Source organism: Vulpes lagopus, chromosome 5 (genome assembly GCF_018345385.1).
Source record: "Vulpes lagopus strain Blue_001 chromosome 5, ASM1834538v1, whole genome shotgun sequence".
Lineage (NCBI taxonomy): Eukaryota > Metazoa > Chordata > Mammalia > Carnivora > Canidae > Vulpes > Vulpes lagopus.
The window spans coordinates 95,744,642-95,760,728 of NC_054828.1; the positions used below are offsets into that span (position 1 = coordinate 95,744,642).

The following is a 16,087-nucleotide window of genomic DNA, read 5'->3' on the forward strand; positions in this document are numbered from 1 at the left end:
CCAGAACGGGCCACGATTGTGAGCAACTGAGTGTATGTACTTCTCATGAGAGAGTGGCCTCCAAACTAAGCAAAACTACTATCGAGTCTTCTCTTGTTTGAATCTTTGCTTTATTGTTACTCCTTTCCTTTGTTGCAGGCAATCAGTAGCTAAATGTACAGGGGTAATTGCAGGCATGGAAGCTAGGTATAGCTTTGTGACCAGGCCCAGCCCTCTCCGGGGAATCTACTGAATTGGATTTCAGAGCAATTAACTGAATGGAGAAGATTTGTTTACAATGAGTAGAGCAGGATTATCCAGACAACTATCCTTTAGATCACCTTTCCCCTTTTTGGGGGGAATGGGAATTTTCTTGGAGTGCTGGTGGAAGTTGTCTTTGAGACACAACCCCTTGACACCTTGAAGAGCAGAAACCCCACTCTGATAGCCCTGGATCTGACTTACTCTTTCTTTTACCCTCTCTAGAATTGAGCTTCGGGCCCTGGGCAAGATCTCAGAAGGAGAGGAGCTGACAGTGTCCTATATCGACTTCCTTAACCTCAGCGAAGACCGCAAGAAGCAGCTAAAGAAGCAGTACTACTTTGACTGCACATGTGAACACTGCCAGAAAAAGCTGAAGGATGACCTATTCCTGGGGGTGAAAGATGACCCAAAGGTACACGTAGCCCTGCTCCTGGGCTGTTTGCGCTCATCTTCTCCAGGAGCCGGCAAGGGTGGATTTCAGAGCTAATCAGTGCACCCTGGCTGTCAGTTCCCAGAGAACCAGCCTGTACCTGTTGGAAAGTTGCTGTGGGATGGGGGACAGAACATTGATGACAGGTCCTCAGCTAGTGTCCTGGGGCTACCACTTGCCAGGAGTTTTCTTTGGAAAGTTGCTCAGTTTTCTCATCTGTAAAATAGGAATGATGGTGTCCACAAGAAGGGGTTGTTAGGAGGATTGAACAAAATGATATATGTAAAGGGAGAGGCATAGAGGTTAGGCACTGAGTAAATTTTAATTCCTCTCTTGGCCCTTTTGCTGCTAATGCTGAGAATTTCATATATTGAGACCAGATAGGCAAAGGATTGGTTGCCTGGCTATCACAAACGTATTCCTAGTCCCCTGGAAATGAGTAATGTAGAGATGGGGCAATGTGGAGATTGGTTAGTATGCTTCCACTCCTAAGTAGCTTGTTGACTCTTTGATGGTGAGACTGTTGAGCGGCTGAAGGGTTACAGAGGGGGATGTCAGGAGCTCAGCGAAGCTGAGAGAGAGCCCAGCAATGGTATAAACAAAAGGCTAGACCTGGATTCCTTTCTGTTCCACTTTCCGCCAAAGGTCAGGTGGATCAGCACAGATGTGGTGGTCTTCTCACTGCTGAAGGGCTCAGAACAAAGAGTTCCAGCACTTTCATGGACCCCGAGGTGGGGAGGATGAGGGAGAGGGTGTGAGGGGAAAGCTAGGCATGGAAAAGTAGTGAGTACTGAGTTAGAGAGAGTCTCCAAGTTTTCCTCCTCCTCCCTTGTAAAGAGGCCTCTGGAGGTCACTTCAGACCTTTATCTGAGGTGACCAAGGCCTCGGATAAAGAAACCAAGGAATAAAGACCCCCTGGCTAAGAATGCAACTGTGCAAAGAAACATGAGCGGCAGGGAGCACCTGGGTCCTTGACTGGACTCTCTTCAGAGACTGTTGGGAGGGCACTTTCCCCCACAGGCCTGCTAGGTAGAGCCTTTGTGATTGTCTGTGGTCAGGTCTGTACATGTAGGTTTTTAACCGGGAGCTGGACTCCTCTGGGGAGGCTATCCAAGCACTTCTCTATAACCCACAGTGCACCAGTGCATTTAAGATACAAATACACAAATATACTTCTTAATTAACTTCTGCATCCTACGTGTGGGCAGAAATTTGTCTCTGATTAGAGCAAAGAAAGACTACAAGCAAAACAGACTTCTAGGTACAGATGGTGGGACTACTGTCAATTCATTACTCAGTGGTATTAGTGCTAATGTTCAGGTAATACTATTTCCCTACTTGGTTCATTTCTTTTGTTCATCCTCTGGCCAGTCTAGACTTTTTTTTTTGCCACTAACTTATTTCTTTTAAGATTTTATTTATTTATTTGAGGAAGAAAGAGATATAGCACAAGTAGGGGTGGGAGTGGCAGAAAGAGAGGGAGAAGCAGACTCCCCACTGACCAGGGAGCCAGACATGGGGCTTCTGGGATCATGACTTGAGCCCAAGGCAGATGCTTAACTGACTGAGACACCCAGATACCCTGCCACTAACTTATTTTTATTCTTAATATATCATTTTTTAAACTCTTTGCCCAAGAAGTTCTACTTCTAAGAATTTACCTAGCAGAGTTACTTCCATATGTGCACAAAGACATGTGTATAAAGAAATACATTGCAGCATGGTCGAGAACAATTGAATAAAACCTAAATAACCACCAATAGGGAAATATTTAAATTAAATTACCTTGCAGTCACTAAAACTTATGAGGCAGATTTTTGTGTACACATATGGAATGAACTCTCTTCTTGAGGGAAAAGAATTAAGAAGCCAAAATTGCCATGTGCATTAGTTGACTAGGGCTTTCATAACACAGTACCCCAAAGTGGGTGGCTTACACAAAAGAAATGTATTCTCTCACAGTTCTGGAGCCTGAGAGTTTGAAATCAAGGTGTCAGCAAAGTTGATTTCCTCTGAGGAGTGTGAGTATACTCTCATAGTCTGGAGCCTGGGAGTCTGAAATCAAGGTGTCAGCAGGGTCGGTTCCCTCAGGGGGCTATGAGGAGGGGGCTCTGCTCCAGCCTTTCTCCCTGGCTCTCAGATGGCCATCTTCTCTCCGTGCCTTTTCATGTCTTCCCTCTGTGTATCCTTTTTTCTTCACTTGGTATTCTTTTTATAAGGACACCAGTCGTAATGGGTTAAGGGCCCACTCTACTCCATTATGACCTTATCTTAACTGATTAAGTCCGCAATGACCTATTTCCAAATAAGACTGCATTCTGAAGTACTAGAGGTTAGGACTTCAACATATGAATTTAGGGAGGGTGCAGTGCAACCCATAACACTGAGTATGCTATCATTTATAAAAAATAAAAGGACACCCTCTCTCTCTCTCTCTCTCTCTCTCTCTCTCACACACACACACACACACACACACACGCACGCACACACACACAGATCCATGCACACACATGCCTGTGTAAGCATAGTCAGGCTTGATACAAACAGGAGGAGGAGGGGAAGGCTGTAAGCAACAGATCAATGATGCTTGGTGTGGACATGTTGAGAGTCACCCTTCCCAGGCAGTTGGGAACCATGGGTTAATATGGGCTTTTTTTTTTTTTTTTTAAGAATTTTTTTTATTTATTTGAGACAGAGAGCACTAGCTGGGGTGGGGAGGTGGAGGCACGGGAAGAGCAAGGGAGAGAAAGAAGCAGACTCCCCAATATGCAGGGAGCCCAATGCAGAGCTCCATCCCAGAACCCTGGGATCATAACCTGAGCCAAAAGCACATGCCTAATCAAGTGAGCCACCAGGTGCACCTAATATGGTTTTTTTTTTGTAGGAACAACCTTCTTTTCACAGAATCAAAGGTTTGGTATTCCAGGTATATTGGCATGTCTGGGCAGGGCACCAAGCACAGTACCATAGGAGTGACAGGAAAGAATAAGCTCCTGTGTTCACCCTCAGCCTGACCTTCTAGAACCTGTGGGATAACGTGTGTTTTATGGCAAGCCAGGCAGTCCACCTTCCTGATGTGTGGCCCTGAGTATTTGTTTCATATCTTGTTCCCACCACTACTTTATTTTTAATTCAGAGACCAGACTCTTTTCTCCCTTTCAAAGTTAAATGTATATTGTAACCTGGATAAAAATCAAAACCAAATATTTTTAAAAATGAGAAAATAACACCAAAATGTAGAACATTCCTCTCAACCGTAGCTTTGGAGCCTCCTTGTTTAGATTGCTGAGATTTCTTTTTTTTTTTGCTTTCTCCGGCTCTTACCCCTGGTTTTCACAATAGGAAGCTACTAGTGTTTCAAGGTTGGGCAACCAGCATCCCTCTTTCACTCTTCTCTTCCTCTTCTAGTCCCTCCCCCTCCAGTGGCTCCTCCCTTTTGGATGACTCCTCCCCTTCTTTTGACTCCTCCCTTTCCTCCTCTAGTCTTCTTCTGGTTCCTCCTCTACTGTCATTTCCCCCTGCTCCAGCTCCTCACTCTTTCCTTCCTGGTTTTCTGTTTACTTTGTGCTTCTAGGGAGGGGAGTCTCTCTCTGCAGGGTTCCTTAAATCCTATCTGCAGATCATGTTTTCCTCCTACCTTTACTCAGTGGAGCCAAATGGAGCAGCCCCATTTCCTTTCTCAGAATAGCTTTATCACATATTGCACATGTAATTAACAACCTTCTAGCCAGGTTGTTTTGAGAATCTTGGCAGTTGCCTCCTTGAAAAAATTTGATTCACTTCCAAAGCTTGAAGTAACACCTCTTCCTTACAATATCAAATTGAACTAGACTTTTTATTAACATCTGATCACTTGGTATTCTCCAACTCTATCCGGCAAGCTACTGATTACTCCATAAGATTCACTATGAATTTTGAGTTTTAAAGATATTGGAACTTACAGTAAATTAGAGACTAGTGGTCATAAGCTAGATGTGATTTTATGAGCCAATTTTGGGGCAACAAACTATGGATGACACCAGAAGTCTAGGATTGACAGATTGGTGGTATACCTCTGGATTACCAGTTACAGAGCTCTGTCTTACCAGTTATGACCAGGTGAGACATGGACCCTCTCTCACTTAGGCGCTTGATTCAAATGAGTTTAGGAAAGTGAATATGCACTTAAATGACTTGTCTGAAATCAAGACAAGGTCTGAGTTAAACAGAAGACTAAGTAGTACTCTGGGGCCAAATGATAACCAGTGGTCAAGACAAAGGTTAGGTCTGGAGTGAGGCCTGTGAACAGGAGTCACAGCAGTGGTGGATGCATCAATTGTTGAAGTCAGGCCATGTGACAAGTATAGGTAGATATGCAGAAGGACTCAGGGAGACTAAATGCAGAAGGAAACAAGGATAGTCAAAATTGTAGGGCTAGTCAAGAACTTCACAGAAGCTGAAGTAAGTGAGGTGGGTAGAAGAATAAATATAAGGCTTGTTCTTTGGAAGATCCTGACCCAGAAGCAAGCCATCCTGACCAGGAGCCTCTCATACTGCAAAGTGGACACTGCAGAACTGGCTCAGGACAGCTGAGAGACTGAGGGAAGAGCCTGATCCAATCATTAAAGTAGTGTGTTTTTAAGAGAATGGATACCCATCCTCCTGTTACTTGTCGGTAGTTCAGTGAAGGTGACCTCACAAAACAGTGTCAGTGGCAAATCTAAATGGAGCCACTGAACTCAACTCCTTATAGTGAAAAAGTTGGAAAACTGGTTAAATAAATTATTCTGGCCTTTATACAGTGGAAATCTCTACAATTATTGAAAGTGTTGATATATTTTTATATTGATATGGGAAAATATCTATATTTGCTGAGTGAAAAAAACAAACTCAAGGCAGAAATCTGGTACGATTCCAGTTAGAAGAAATATTTGGTGCTATTGGCTTATACACACATGCATGTGCACACCTACAGGAATGCAGTTCAGCCAGCACATACGATAAGGCCATAACAGACATGCTCTTTATGGTATCTGTTCTGATTGGTCAGTGTCTTTCCTATATCAGTTGTTAAATATTTTCAATATTATTTCTGTATATACACATTGGAAAATGTTCCTCAAAATGCTGTGTTCATCTTTGGGTGGATTCCAGGGATTTCTATTTTTTTCTCCATGCTTTTTTCATATATTTTAATTTTTTACAGCTTCCATATGTCAGTTTTATGGTCCAAATAAATAATAAAGTTATTTTCATTTTGGAAAAAAGTTTTATCAGATTCGCCTAAGCAAAAAAAAAAATATTCCAGAAGAATTTCTGATATAGATGAGCATAGCAAATAAATTTTTCTTTGGACATTGAGAAGTCTGGAACTCTTTCTTCAAAATTATAATGTCCTCATGGGCTTTTTAATTAAGGTACCTCTTTCCCTGAAATATTAAAACCTCATTAAAAAAAATAAGATCACTATAGGGGCACCTTAGAAATCTGACTTTTGGTTTTGGCTCAGGTCAGGATTTCAGGGTCAGTTCAAGGAGCCTGCATCGGGCTTCTTGCTCAGTGCAGAGTCTGCTTAAAACTCTTTCTCTCTCTCTATCTCTATCTCTCCCTCTTTGCCCCTCTCTTCCACAAATAAATAAATAAATCTTTAAAAAAAAATAAGATAACTAGACTGCTCTGGCAAATGCTGTAAGCCTAACAAATCCAGATTTCAGAGACAGCTGACAAACTCATGATATAATTTGGTCAAGACAAAGAAATAGGAACTGGATGCTAAGATACTTTGGAAGGATCTGAATGCCCACAGCCATAGGTTTCCTTTTTAATGAACTCCAATGGCAAACTAGAGTAGGATTTTTTTTTTTTTTTTTTGGTCAAGCCATAGGCTTCAGTATTTAAATCAGTGAATTGAGTGAAGACTAAAATGCAAGAGCGTGCCTGTGGAACATGTGGTTAACTTGAAGTAAAGAGAAACAATGGAAAATATTTTGAGTGATAGAATGAAAATACAAAATGCCAGAGAAAATACCACAGAGATCAATGTTAGATTCTGCCTTGGGGTCCAAAAACCCATACATAAGCATAAGGTAGAAAACAACTGGCTGGCAGCAAGGCTCCAGAGCTTGGTCAGTGGAAAATGCACATGAGTCAGAAGCATGGTGAGGGAGCTGCAAAAGCTATAGGGATCTGGAGCAACATGTACAGAAATGAAACATTCAGAATGAGGAAGGCATCACTCTTGCACGACACTGAGTGTCAAAGATGTCAGCTATTCAGAGATGCAATGGGTTGCTTTGTGAAGACGTCTCTAAATCACTGTCCCTGTCTTTCCCAGCCCTCTCAGGAGGTGGTAAAGGAGATGATACAATTCTCCAAGGATACATTGGAAAAAATAGACAAGGCTCGTTCTGAGGGTCTGTACCATGAGGTAAGAATTCATTTTCATAGGGATGAGATGGGGAAGAGGGCAGAAAGGTTCTCTGGTAAGGGGGGGAAATGGGGTAGGGTGGAGATGGGGAGGCTATCAAGCAGGTTGTTCTTCTTAGGATATCCCTTGGTTTGGACTCCTCTTGCCCTTAAGCCTTTAGCACATCTTAGATAGATGTGTTCTCAAGTGATTGTTCAACCTACTGATACTGTGTCTGAGGAGAGCCCAGGCAGACTGACAGGGGTCCCTGGGGGATCTGTGATATCTCAGGTTGGCATCAGAGGTGGAGAAATGGAGATGGCATGTGGATTGGTTTCTTTTTTGTAATTGAATGCATACCCTGGTAACAGTTTTCAGTTCTTACTAACTGAGCATTCAACCCTGGCTCTCAAAGCAATGGGAGTTGTCAACTGGCTATACATTAGAATCACTGAAAAATCCTGATGCTCAGACACTGACCCAGGACAACTTTACCAAAATCTCTTCGAGTGGACCCAGAGATTAGGATTTTTCAAACTCTCAGGTGATCTCAGTGGGCACCCAAAGTTGAGACCCACTGCCAAACACTGACCTGCAGAGCATTGCATCAAATTTACCTGGGTAGCTTGTTGGAAATGCACAGTCTTGCATCTCACCCCCTCAGATGTGATTCATCCAATCTGCAACAGACTGTGAATCAGTATTTTGTTTCCAAGCTCTTTAAAAACAACTCGGGCTTGTAGCTGGGTTTGGAAGCCACTAAGGCAGGGCAATGTGAGAGATTATGTTTATTTCTATCTGCTTTCCATTATCTTCATCCTTCTCATTTACTCATTCATTGCACATTTTCAAACCCCGAGTGGGGTGACAACATAAGACATGCTCCTTGCCTCCCAGGGGTTCTCTCAGATGGAGAGGCAGTCACATCAATAGAGTGTTATTGTACAACATGGAAAACCCATGTCAGAGGCATGGCATAGAAGCTGGAGCAATTTGGAAGGCTCCACTGGTTCCATTCCTCTGTTTTCTCTCCTCTTTCTCATTTCTCCTCCTCCGTTCAAACGTAACGGGGCCAGGGGTCAGGTTGGACACTGGCCCCATGGGTTTAAGAGGATTGTCTTCAGGATGGATTGATTGCCAGCCCACATTTTGTCACGTGGGGCTCTGGGAGAGTCTGAGAGCAAAATTAGCTTCTGCTCATTTGAAACGGAAGGCACTGTGTGGCATTTCCCCCATGGCCAAAAGAGTAAGTTGGTACAAGCAGGTTCTTTTTTTTTTTTTTTATTTTTTTTTTTTTTAAGATTTTATTTATTTATTCATGAGAGACAGAGAGAGAGGGAGGCAGAGACACAAGCAGGGGTCATGCAGGGAGCCTGATGTGGGACTTGAGCCCAGGATTACACCCTGGGCTGAATGCAGGTGCCAAACCGCTGAGCCACTCAGGTGTCCCAATGCTTTGGGGTTTTCTTAAGGCTAAGTCCACCTTGATTTCAAGGGCTTGGAAAGGTTGTCCCCCTAGCATTTAGCACAGGCAATCCTGCAACCTTTCTTTTATTAAAATAAATAAAATAAAAATAAATAAAAGAAGTGTCAGGCATCCTTGCTTATAAAATGCAAAGCCCTCGCCTTCCATGTCTATATTGGCATGTGACTTTGTATCTTTGGCTCTTTGGCCAAAAGAGTAAGTTGGTACAAGCAGGTTCTTTTTTTTTTTTTTTAAGATTTTATTTATTTATTCAGGAGTGCCTGCAGAAGCAGGAGCCAGTGTTTGCTGACACAAACCTCTACACGCTGCGGATGCTGAGCACTGTTTCCGAGGTCCTCTCCTACCTCCAGGCCTTTGAGGAGGCCTCGTACTATGCCAGGAGGATGGTGGACGGCTATATGTAGGTAGCAATGCTGGGTCTCAGGAAGTCTCCTGGAAATGTGTCTATTCCAGGGATGGTAAATAGATGGCACACACACTGCTATCTCTCCCTCCTGTAACCCACAGCAGGCATCAGTAATCAGTCGTGGTCCCCTTTATCTTTACAAATGAGCCTTTTTACCACAGTGCTCCAAGCAGTAATGACCAAATCATCAGGGCTGGTTCCTGAGATGAAGCCTATCTGTCAACCCTGGTCTTTCCCAAATCCTCCAGCTCATCTATTACTTGGATGGCATCTTCTGCTTTTGGTTTTCTTTTTCTTGTTTTACAGATTTATTTATTTATTCATGAGAGACACACAGAGAGAGAGAGGCAGAGACATAGGCAGAGGGAGAAGCAGGCTCCCTGCAGGAGCCTGATGCGGGACTTGATCCTGGACTCTGGGATCACGACCTGAGCTGAAGGCAGCCACCCAACTGCTGAGCCACCCAGGCGTCTCTGCTTTTTTTTTTTTTTTTTTTTTTTTAAGATTTTATTTATTTATTCATGAGAGACAGAGAGAGAGGGAGGCAGAGACACAAGCAGGGTCCATGCAGGGAGCCTGATGTGGGACTTGAGCCCAGGATTACACCCTGGGCTGAATGCAGGTGCCAAACCGCTGAGCCACTCAGGTGTCCCAATGCTTTGGGTTTTCTTAAGGCTAAGTCCACCTTGATTTCAAGGGCTTGGAAAGGTTTGTCCCCCTAGCAGTTAGCACAGGCAATCCTGCAACCTTTCTTTTATTAAAATAAATAAAATAAAAATAAATAAAAGAAGTGTCAGGCATCCTTGCTTATAAAATGCAAAGCCCTCGCCTTCCATGTCTATATTGGCATGTGACTTTGTATCTTTGGCTCTTTGGCCAAAAGAGTAAGTTGGTACAAGCAGGTTCTTTTTTTTTTTTTTTTTTTTTTTTTTTTAGAGAACATTACTCATATATAAAAGTCAGGAAAACTGTACAATATGCAGAAGGAAGCTCTGTTAGGAAGGTGCCAAGGAGATGAGAATACAGTTCTGTCCCAAGAAGGACATTGAAGTTTTTTTTATTCCCCTGAACTTCTGCTTTCCAGGAAGAGGGCTGGGGTGTTCCCGAGAGCTCCCAGCTTCCTGTTATCTTGCAGAGTCCTCTGACTCTTTTGCCCATGATGACTAGGCTTACTGGCCCAGGGCAGAGTCTCACTCCCACAGGCTCACCCTGGGGAGTGTTTGGTAATTCCTCCCTTTCTCTGTGGCTCAGTTTCTGCTCCATGGGCTGCAGATGCCTCAACAGCACTGGTGGGAGAGCAGATGGACCAAGTCAGTAAGGGTACTTGGTAAGTCATCAGATGCTGTGCAAATGTAAGGAAAGTTGGGATTATCTGTTACAATGATTTGCTATGTCCTCACAGGAAGCTCTACCACCCCAATAATGCCCAACTGGGCATGGCCGTGATGCGGGCAGGGCTGACCAACTGGCATGCTGGTAACATTGAGGTGGGGCATGGGATGATCTGTAAAGCCTATGCCATTCTCCTGGTGACCCATGGACCCTCCCACCCCATCACCAAGGACTTAGAGGCAAGTAGCATCTCAGAGCTGGGCCTCCTTTTCTGGTCTAAGCTCTCTCTAAGGGTGGGAGCTGGATTCCAGTTTCTGCTTTTGCAAAGTCCACAGATTGCCCACTGGACCAGAAGGGAATTCAGAAATGCTTTAGTCCACTCCCCTTGTTTTACATCTGAGCAAACTAAGGCCCTGGGAAGGGGAGTAACCTGTCTATAGTCACATAGTGAATGGATGGCACAGCTGAGGTTTGAAGTCTGAGATGCTCCAAGTATGGATGGAGAAAGCCTACCCAGCAATGTGGGTGCAGCCATGTACATTAGATGTGCTTTGTAGAGTGGAGCTGGGGAGCACAGGCTCTGGAATCAGACTGCTGGGATTGAACTCCATATTCACTACTTTCCAGCTGTGTGAGTGCAAACATGGAATATGTGGGCCTCAGTCTCCTTATCAGTAAAATGGAGAAAAGGGATAGAGCTGTGATAAGGGTTCAGTGAGTTAATGTGTGAAAAGCACTCAGAACAGTGCCTAGCAAGTAGCATGCTCTTTATAATTGCTGGCTTCCTTTGTGCTTTGAAGGGCTTGTTTATTTGAGGGTGACAGGGTTCAAAGGACTGTACTCAGGCAGTATGGTACAGGGAAAGAGGACAGACTTTGTTGTCATAAAGTGTCTGAGAAGACTGACTTTATGCCTATTATATCATTCACTGCTATATTCTCAATTCATCAATGATGACTGGCCCTTGAGAAATATTTCTTGAGTAGAAATATGGGTGCATGGGGATTTTCCTAGGTGTCACACACTATGATCTTTCTGGTCTGTTATGAAGTATTAAGGAATCTCACCCATTTATGTCTGAGGAAACTGAGCACTAAAGGGATTGTCACTGGCCTAAAGTCCCACAATGTTATTTGGGACCTATGTGTGTATGATCCAGGATTCAAATCCAGTTCCTGCAAACAAACATTCTCTGCTGAGAACAGTCCCTTGAGCTCCTCTCTCTTTCTCCCTAACAAACCAAGCCCAGTCCCAGGACATTGAAGCCCCTAGAGGATGAGTATGTGTGTGTGTCAGTGTGTATGAGTGTGTGTCCGTGTGTCCTCTTAGTGGATACAGCTGAATCTCAGTAACTAGGAGTTATTTGCCCCATTGTCTGCCCTTTGGAAAAGAGCCAAGGAAGATCAGAAGCCAGTATGTCCCAGTGGCCTGTCATCACTGTTTATGGTGTGTCTGTGTCCCACAGGCTATGCGGGTGCAGACGGAGATGGAGCTGCGCATGTTCCGCCAGAATGAGTTCATGTACCACAAGATGCGTGAGGCTGCCCTGAACAACCAGCCCATGCAGGTCATGGCCGAGCCCAGCAATGAGCCAGCGCCAGCTCTGTTCCATAAGAAGCAATGAGGACCTGTCTGGTGGTGGGGTGGGCACCATGGCTGGAGAACTGGGGAGACATTTTGGAGTTGGTGGGTTTGGGGGAAGACCCTTGATGAGGAAGGCTGGATAATGTTCACTCTTATGGCTGTGGGAATGTACTGTTCTGTGTTCCTCAGTTCGTTTTGATTCATTTAAACTCAGTTCAAGTTAATTGAACTCTATCCCAGCCCAGCCTAGCCCAATTTATCCTACAAATATTTATTGGGTGGAACACCCTAGGGATAAAGAAGCTTCAAATGTAGCGGGGGAAGCAAAATGTAAACAATTAAACAAGCTTAATAAATGCAATGGTAAACTATATGGGGGCTTCAGTGGAGGGCATGTGTCTGGTATGTGGCGCATGTGCATGTGTGTGTATGTGTGATGCATTGGGAAGGATGTCATGGAAGAGATTACGTTTGAGCTGAGGGTGGCAGGTGCCTGAAATCTCAGGTGGCTGCTCACCTATCTGTGCAGGTCTCTCTGGGGCTGCTGGTCTTACGCATGGTCTGGAATACTCAGGTCTTATGTGACTAGGATTGGTGATACCCAGTTTCCTCAGGTTAGTGTGGGGTTATGAAGAAGGGGCCATGTTCAGGCCATTTAGGTTCTACTCCGAGAATCAAAACCCCTTAGTAAATATGAGAATGAGATGAATATGCACAAAGAGGTAGGGCTTTGCCCTTAGCCACTTGAAGCCTCATTTTAGGGTCTGGATTCCAAGTGTTCTGAAACTATTTCTAAAACACACAGGAGTGTCTCCTGCTCCCCACCCCCCACTGCCAAGCCCTGATTCCCTGTGATGTGGGTGTGACTTGGACAGTAACCGAGATTTTCCTGGCCATTGGCCAACCAGGATTGAAGTCTTAGCGGGGTGAAGCTGAGGGAGAAACTTGGAAACACCTATACCTGATGATCATGAGTTCAGAGGAGGTGATTTGGGGGGTTTTATTTGGTTACATGTGCCTGGATGGTCTTTATCATCTTAGACATCATCATAGGCCCCCAGTAAATTTCTGTTCTTAGTAAGGAATAATTATAATTTCCCTTGCTTCATTTCTTTCACTGCCCATGCCCTGGGGCTTCTGCTTTTTTCACCAGGAGGAATGTCTAATCTGGACTCTGCATGCCTAGGTTAGGATCTCTTTGGGGATGTGACCAACTTGCAATTATGTCCTGGGAGGTTCTGTGGTTTCCACCTAAAAGCAAAGGTCTTAGGATCAGCCAGTCTAGTTGTTCTGTTATCTTCTGGGGTCTTAAATTTTTCACCAATGTTTTAGGAGAATCCTTGAGCAAAGCTCTCCATTTGGGAGTGTCACCAAAAACTTCCATACTACCTGGGGCCACCCTGGACCCCACAGCTCTAACTACTACCTCCAAGCCCCATTTGTCATCTCTGCCTAAAGAGTTAGTTTCTCCATCCCCCCTTCATCCTCAGACCTACCTGCTGCCTCCCTCTTAACCTCTCCAAAGGCTCTGCAAATATGCCCAGAACTGGTCCAAAGCTCTATGAATGTGCTACCTCTTTGCAGAATTCTCATACCTGGCATTTGGCTCTTCTTCAAGGATACCCCCTTCTCCAGAAGTTTCACAGGAAGATTGACAAGTCTTCTAAGCCTTCATTACTAACAGGACTAGGCACCAACATTCTCCCAGGGACCCAAACTCACATTCAAATGATCACTCTTCTGCTGTCCTGTAAAACCTCGTCCAGGGCAGCGCAGGTGGCTCAGCGGTTTGACACCACCTTCGGCCCAGAGCATGATCCTGGGGACCTGGGATCGAGTCCCACATCGGGCTACCTGCATGGAGCCTGCTTCTCCCTCTGCCTGTGTCTCTGCCTCTCTCTCTCTGTGTGTCTCTCATGAATAAATAAATAAAATCTTAAAAACAAAACAAAACAAAACACCTCCTCCAACCCTCTGCCCTTCTTTGTCACCTGCTGGTCATCCTCCCATATGCATGGTTTTGTTTTCCATTCCCTCTGCCTCAAATTTGGGGCTTCAGTGTGCAATTACAAAAATCATCTAATCTGCTTGCTTCACAGATTCTTAATTTACTCAACGACAGATGTCTTTCCAGTTTCTCCATTAACACCCTCTCCTGGCCATAATTTCTCCATATTTGATGTCTAACTTTCTGGTCATTGCTTCCTACCTTTTCACCACTCTGTCTTTTTTTTTTTTTTCCACCCCAGATTACTCGATGACATCATGGACACTCTAGTGTTTCACCCTCCTTCTGTCTTGACCTCCTTCCAAATAAGCCAGTTCATCAGTGCTCCTTCCTACCTACCTATTCTCCCTTCCTGCCTGGCAGAGTCCCAGCCCTGGATTAAGTCAGCTGTCTTGTTTTCCCTCTGCTGCTCCTGGAGATGCTGAGCACAGCCAGGGAAAACAGTGCATCTCTGAATACAGGCACTTCTACAGACTCCTTGCCAACCTTAGCTCTCCTTTGGGCGCAGCCTGGAAGTGTTTCATGTGCCCCTGGTTGACTGTCTCTCCCTTTTGCACACTAGCTATTTCAGGCCTTGACTCCCGTCCTCCAGTCCTCTGCTTTCAGCAGAACCTCACTCCTGCTTCATAGAAGAACAGAGGACAGAAGATGCAATGCCCTCAGTCCCTTTCCCATATTCACTCATGTCTTGTCTGTGCTTGACCTTCTTTCCTCCTCCTCACACCAGTGGAATGTGAGCCCTTTTCCTCGCATGAGCTAACCCACCACCTGTGCTCTGGACCCCTGCCCTTCTAATGTCCTCGGGGCCTTGCTTCACCTGTGATGCCCTCTTCAAACTGGATCCTTAACATTCCTCCACCCGCTGCCTTCCTCAGTGCCATCCACAAACATGCTGAGGACTCTGATCATAATCTTCACAGCTAAGTTTTTCTTTTTTTAAAGAACTTTTATAGCTACTATATGCTTTTCTTCACTTTCCATTTCTTCCTGAACCCACTGCAGGCTGGCTGCCTAAACTCCACTAAAATGACTCGTACAAGGTCAACTCTGGTGGGTAGCTTTTAGTCCATATGTTATTTGGCTTCTCTGAATCAGTTCTCACTCCCAGCCCTGGATTCCTGGAAACCACTTCCTTAGGATGATCCTCTGATGTGGTTTCTTCATCTTCCTCCCTGACCCCATTTCTCTTCCTACCCCTGATATGTCGGCATTTCCTGGGGCTGGGTTTGTTCATCTTGGTCATTCTTGGTTCTTTCTCTTACTCTGCACACACTTCCTACATGAGCCCAGCCAGGCCCTTCGTTTAATCACCTTGAGGCTGATATTTTTTTAAATTTAAATTCAATTAGCCAACATGTAGTACATCATGAGTTTCAGATGTAGAATTCAATAATTCATCAGTTGCAAATTGATGCTCTCTCAAATGTTCTCCAGGCACATCATGCTCAGCAAATCCAAAATGAAATTCTTTCTCTTTCCCTTGTCCCCTCCCCCACATCTGTCCTTCAGCATACCACCTGAGAACACCTGCCTTCTGCTCTAGTCACTCACTTCCATTGCATCCTAGACATCACTCAAACCCACTCACTTATGGGCCTCTGAGGGTGACCCATGTTCTCCTGGGCTTCTTTTCAAATTTTGAGACATTCTATCTAAAATATCTAAAACCTGCCAATTCCTATTCATCTTTCAACATCCAATCAGGAAATCACCCCTTCTGTGAAGCCTTCCCTGAATGCTTAGGTTCTGCTGGTGCCTGTCTGAGTCCCTCACATCATCCTTGAACTCCCAGCCAGAGTACTCTCCTCATGGCGTTATAATTGCCTTTTTACTTGTCTGCCTCCTCCATCAGATTTTGAGCTTCTGGAGGGCAGGCGCCATATCCCTTTATTTATCTTTCTATCCCCAGAACCTAGCGTGGGTCCTGGAACATAGTAGGCACTCAGCTAATGTGTGTTGAATGAATGAATAAGTGAATGGATTTGCTTATCTCAGAGCAGAAGAGACATAAAACTGCATATTTTGAGTTTTTATGTTACTACAGTCAACAAAGGCCATTAAATCATCTGTATATCCAAGCAAATATGTGTGATCATAGTTGATTTAGAGCAGTGCTATCTAATAGAACTTTCTGTGATGATGAAAATATATTGTATCTGTATTGTCTAATACAGTATCCACTAGCAACATGTGACTATTCAAGCTCTTGAAAT

At 44.4% G+C, this 16,087-nt stretch overlaps 1 protein-coding gene across 2 annotated transcripts in view; it reads left to right on the forward strand.

Moving 5' to 3' along the window:
* Nucleotides 1-12,239, forward strand: part of SMYD1 (SET and MYND domain containing 1) — a 35,301-nt gene extending 23,062 nt beyond the window's left edge. For both annotated transcript variants that reach the window (XM_041755891.1, XM_041755890.1), the window contains 5 exons: nt 466-655; nt 6,987-7,079; nt 8,745-8,944; nt 10,353-10,521; nt 11,748-12,239. In XM_041755891.1, coding sequence (XP_041611825.1) covers nt 466-655; nt 6,987-7,079; nt 8,745-8,944; nt 10,353-10,521; nt 11,748-11,906 — 811 coding nt within the window. In that variant the 3' untranslated portion in view covers nt 11,907-12,239. The remainder of the gene's footprint in view (nt 1-465; nt 656-6,986; nt 7,080-8,744; nt 8,945-10,352; nt 10,522-11,747) is intronic.
* Nucleotides 12,240-16,087: the final 3,848 nt, after the last annotated feature.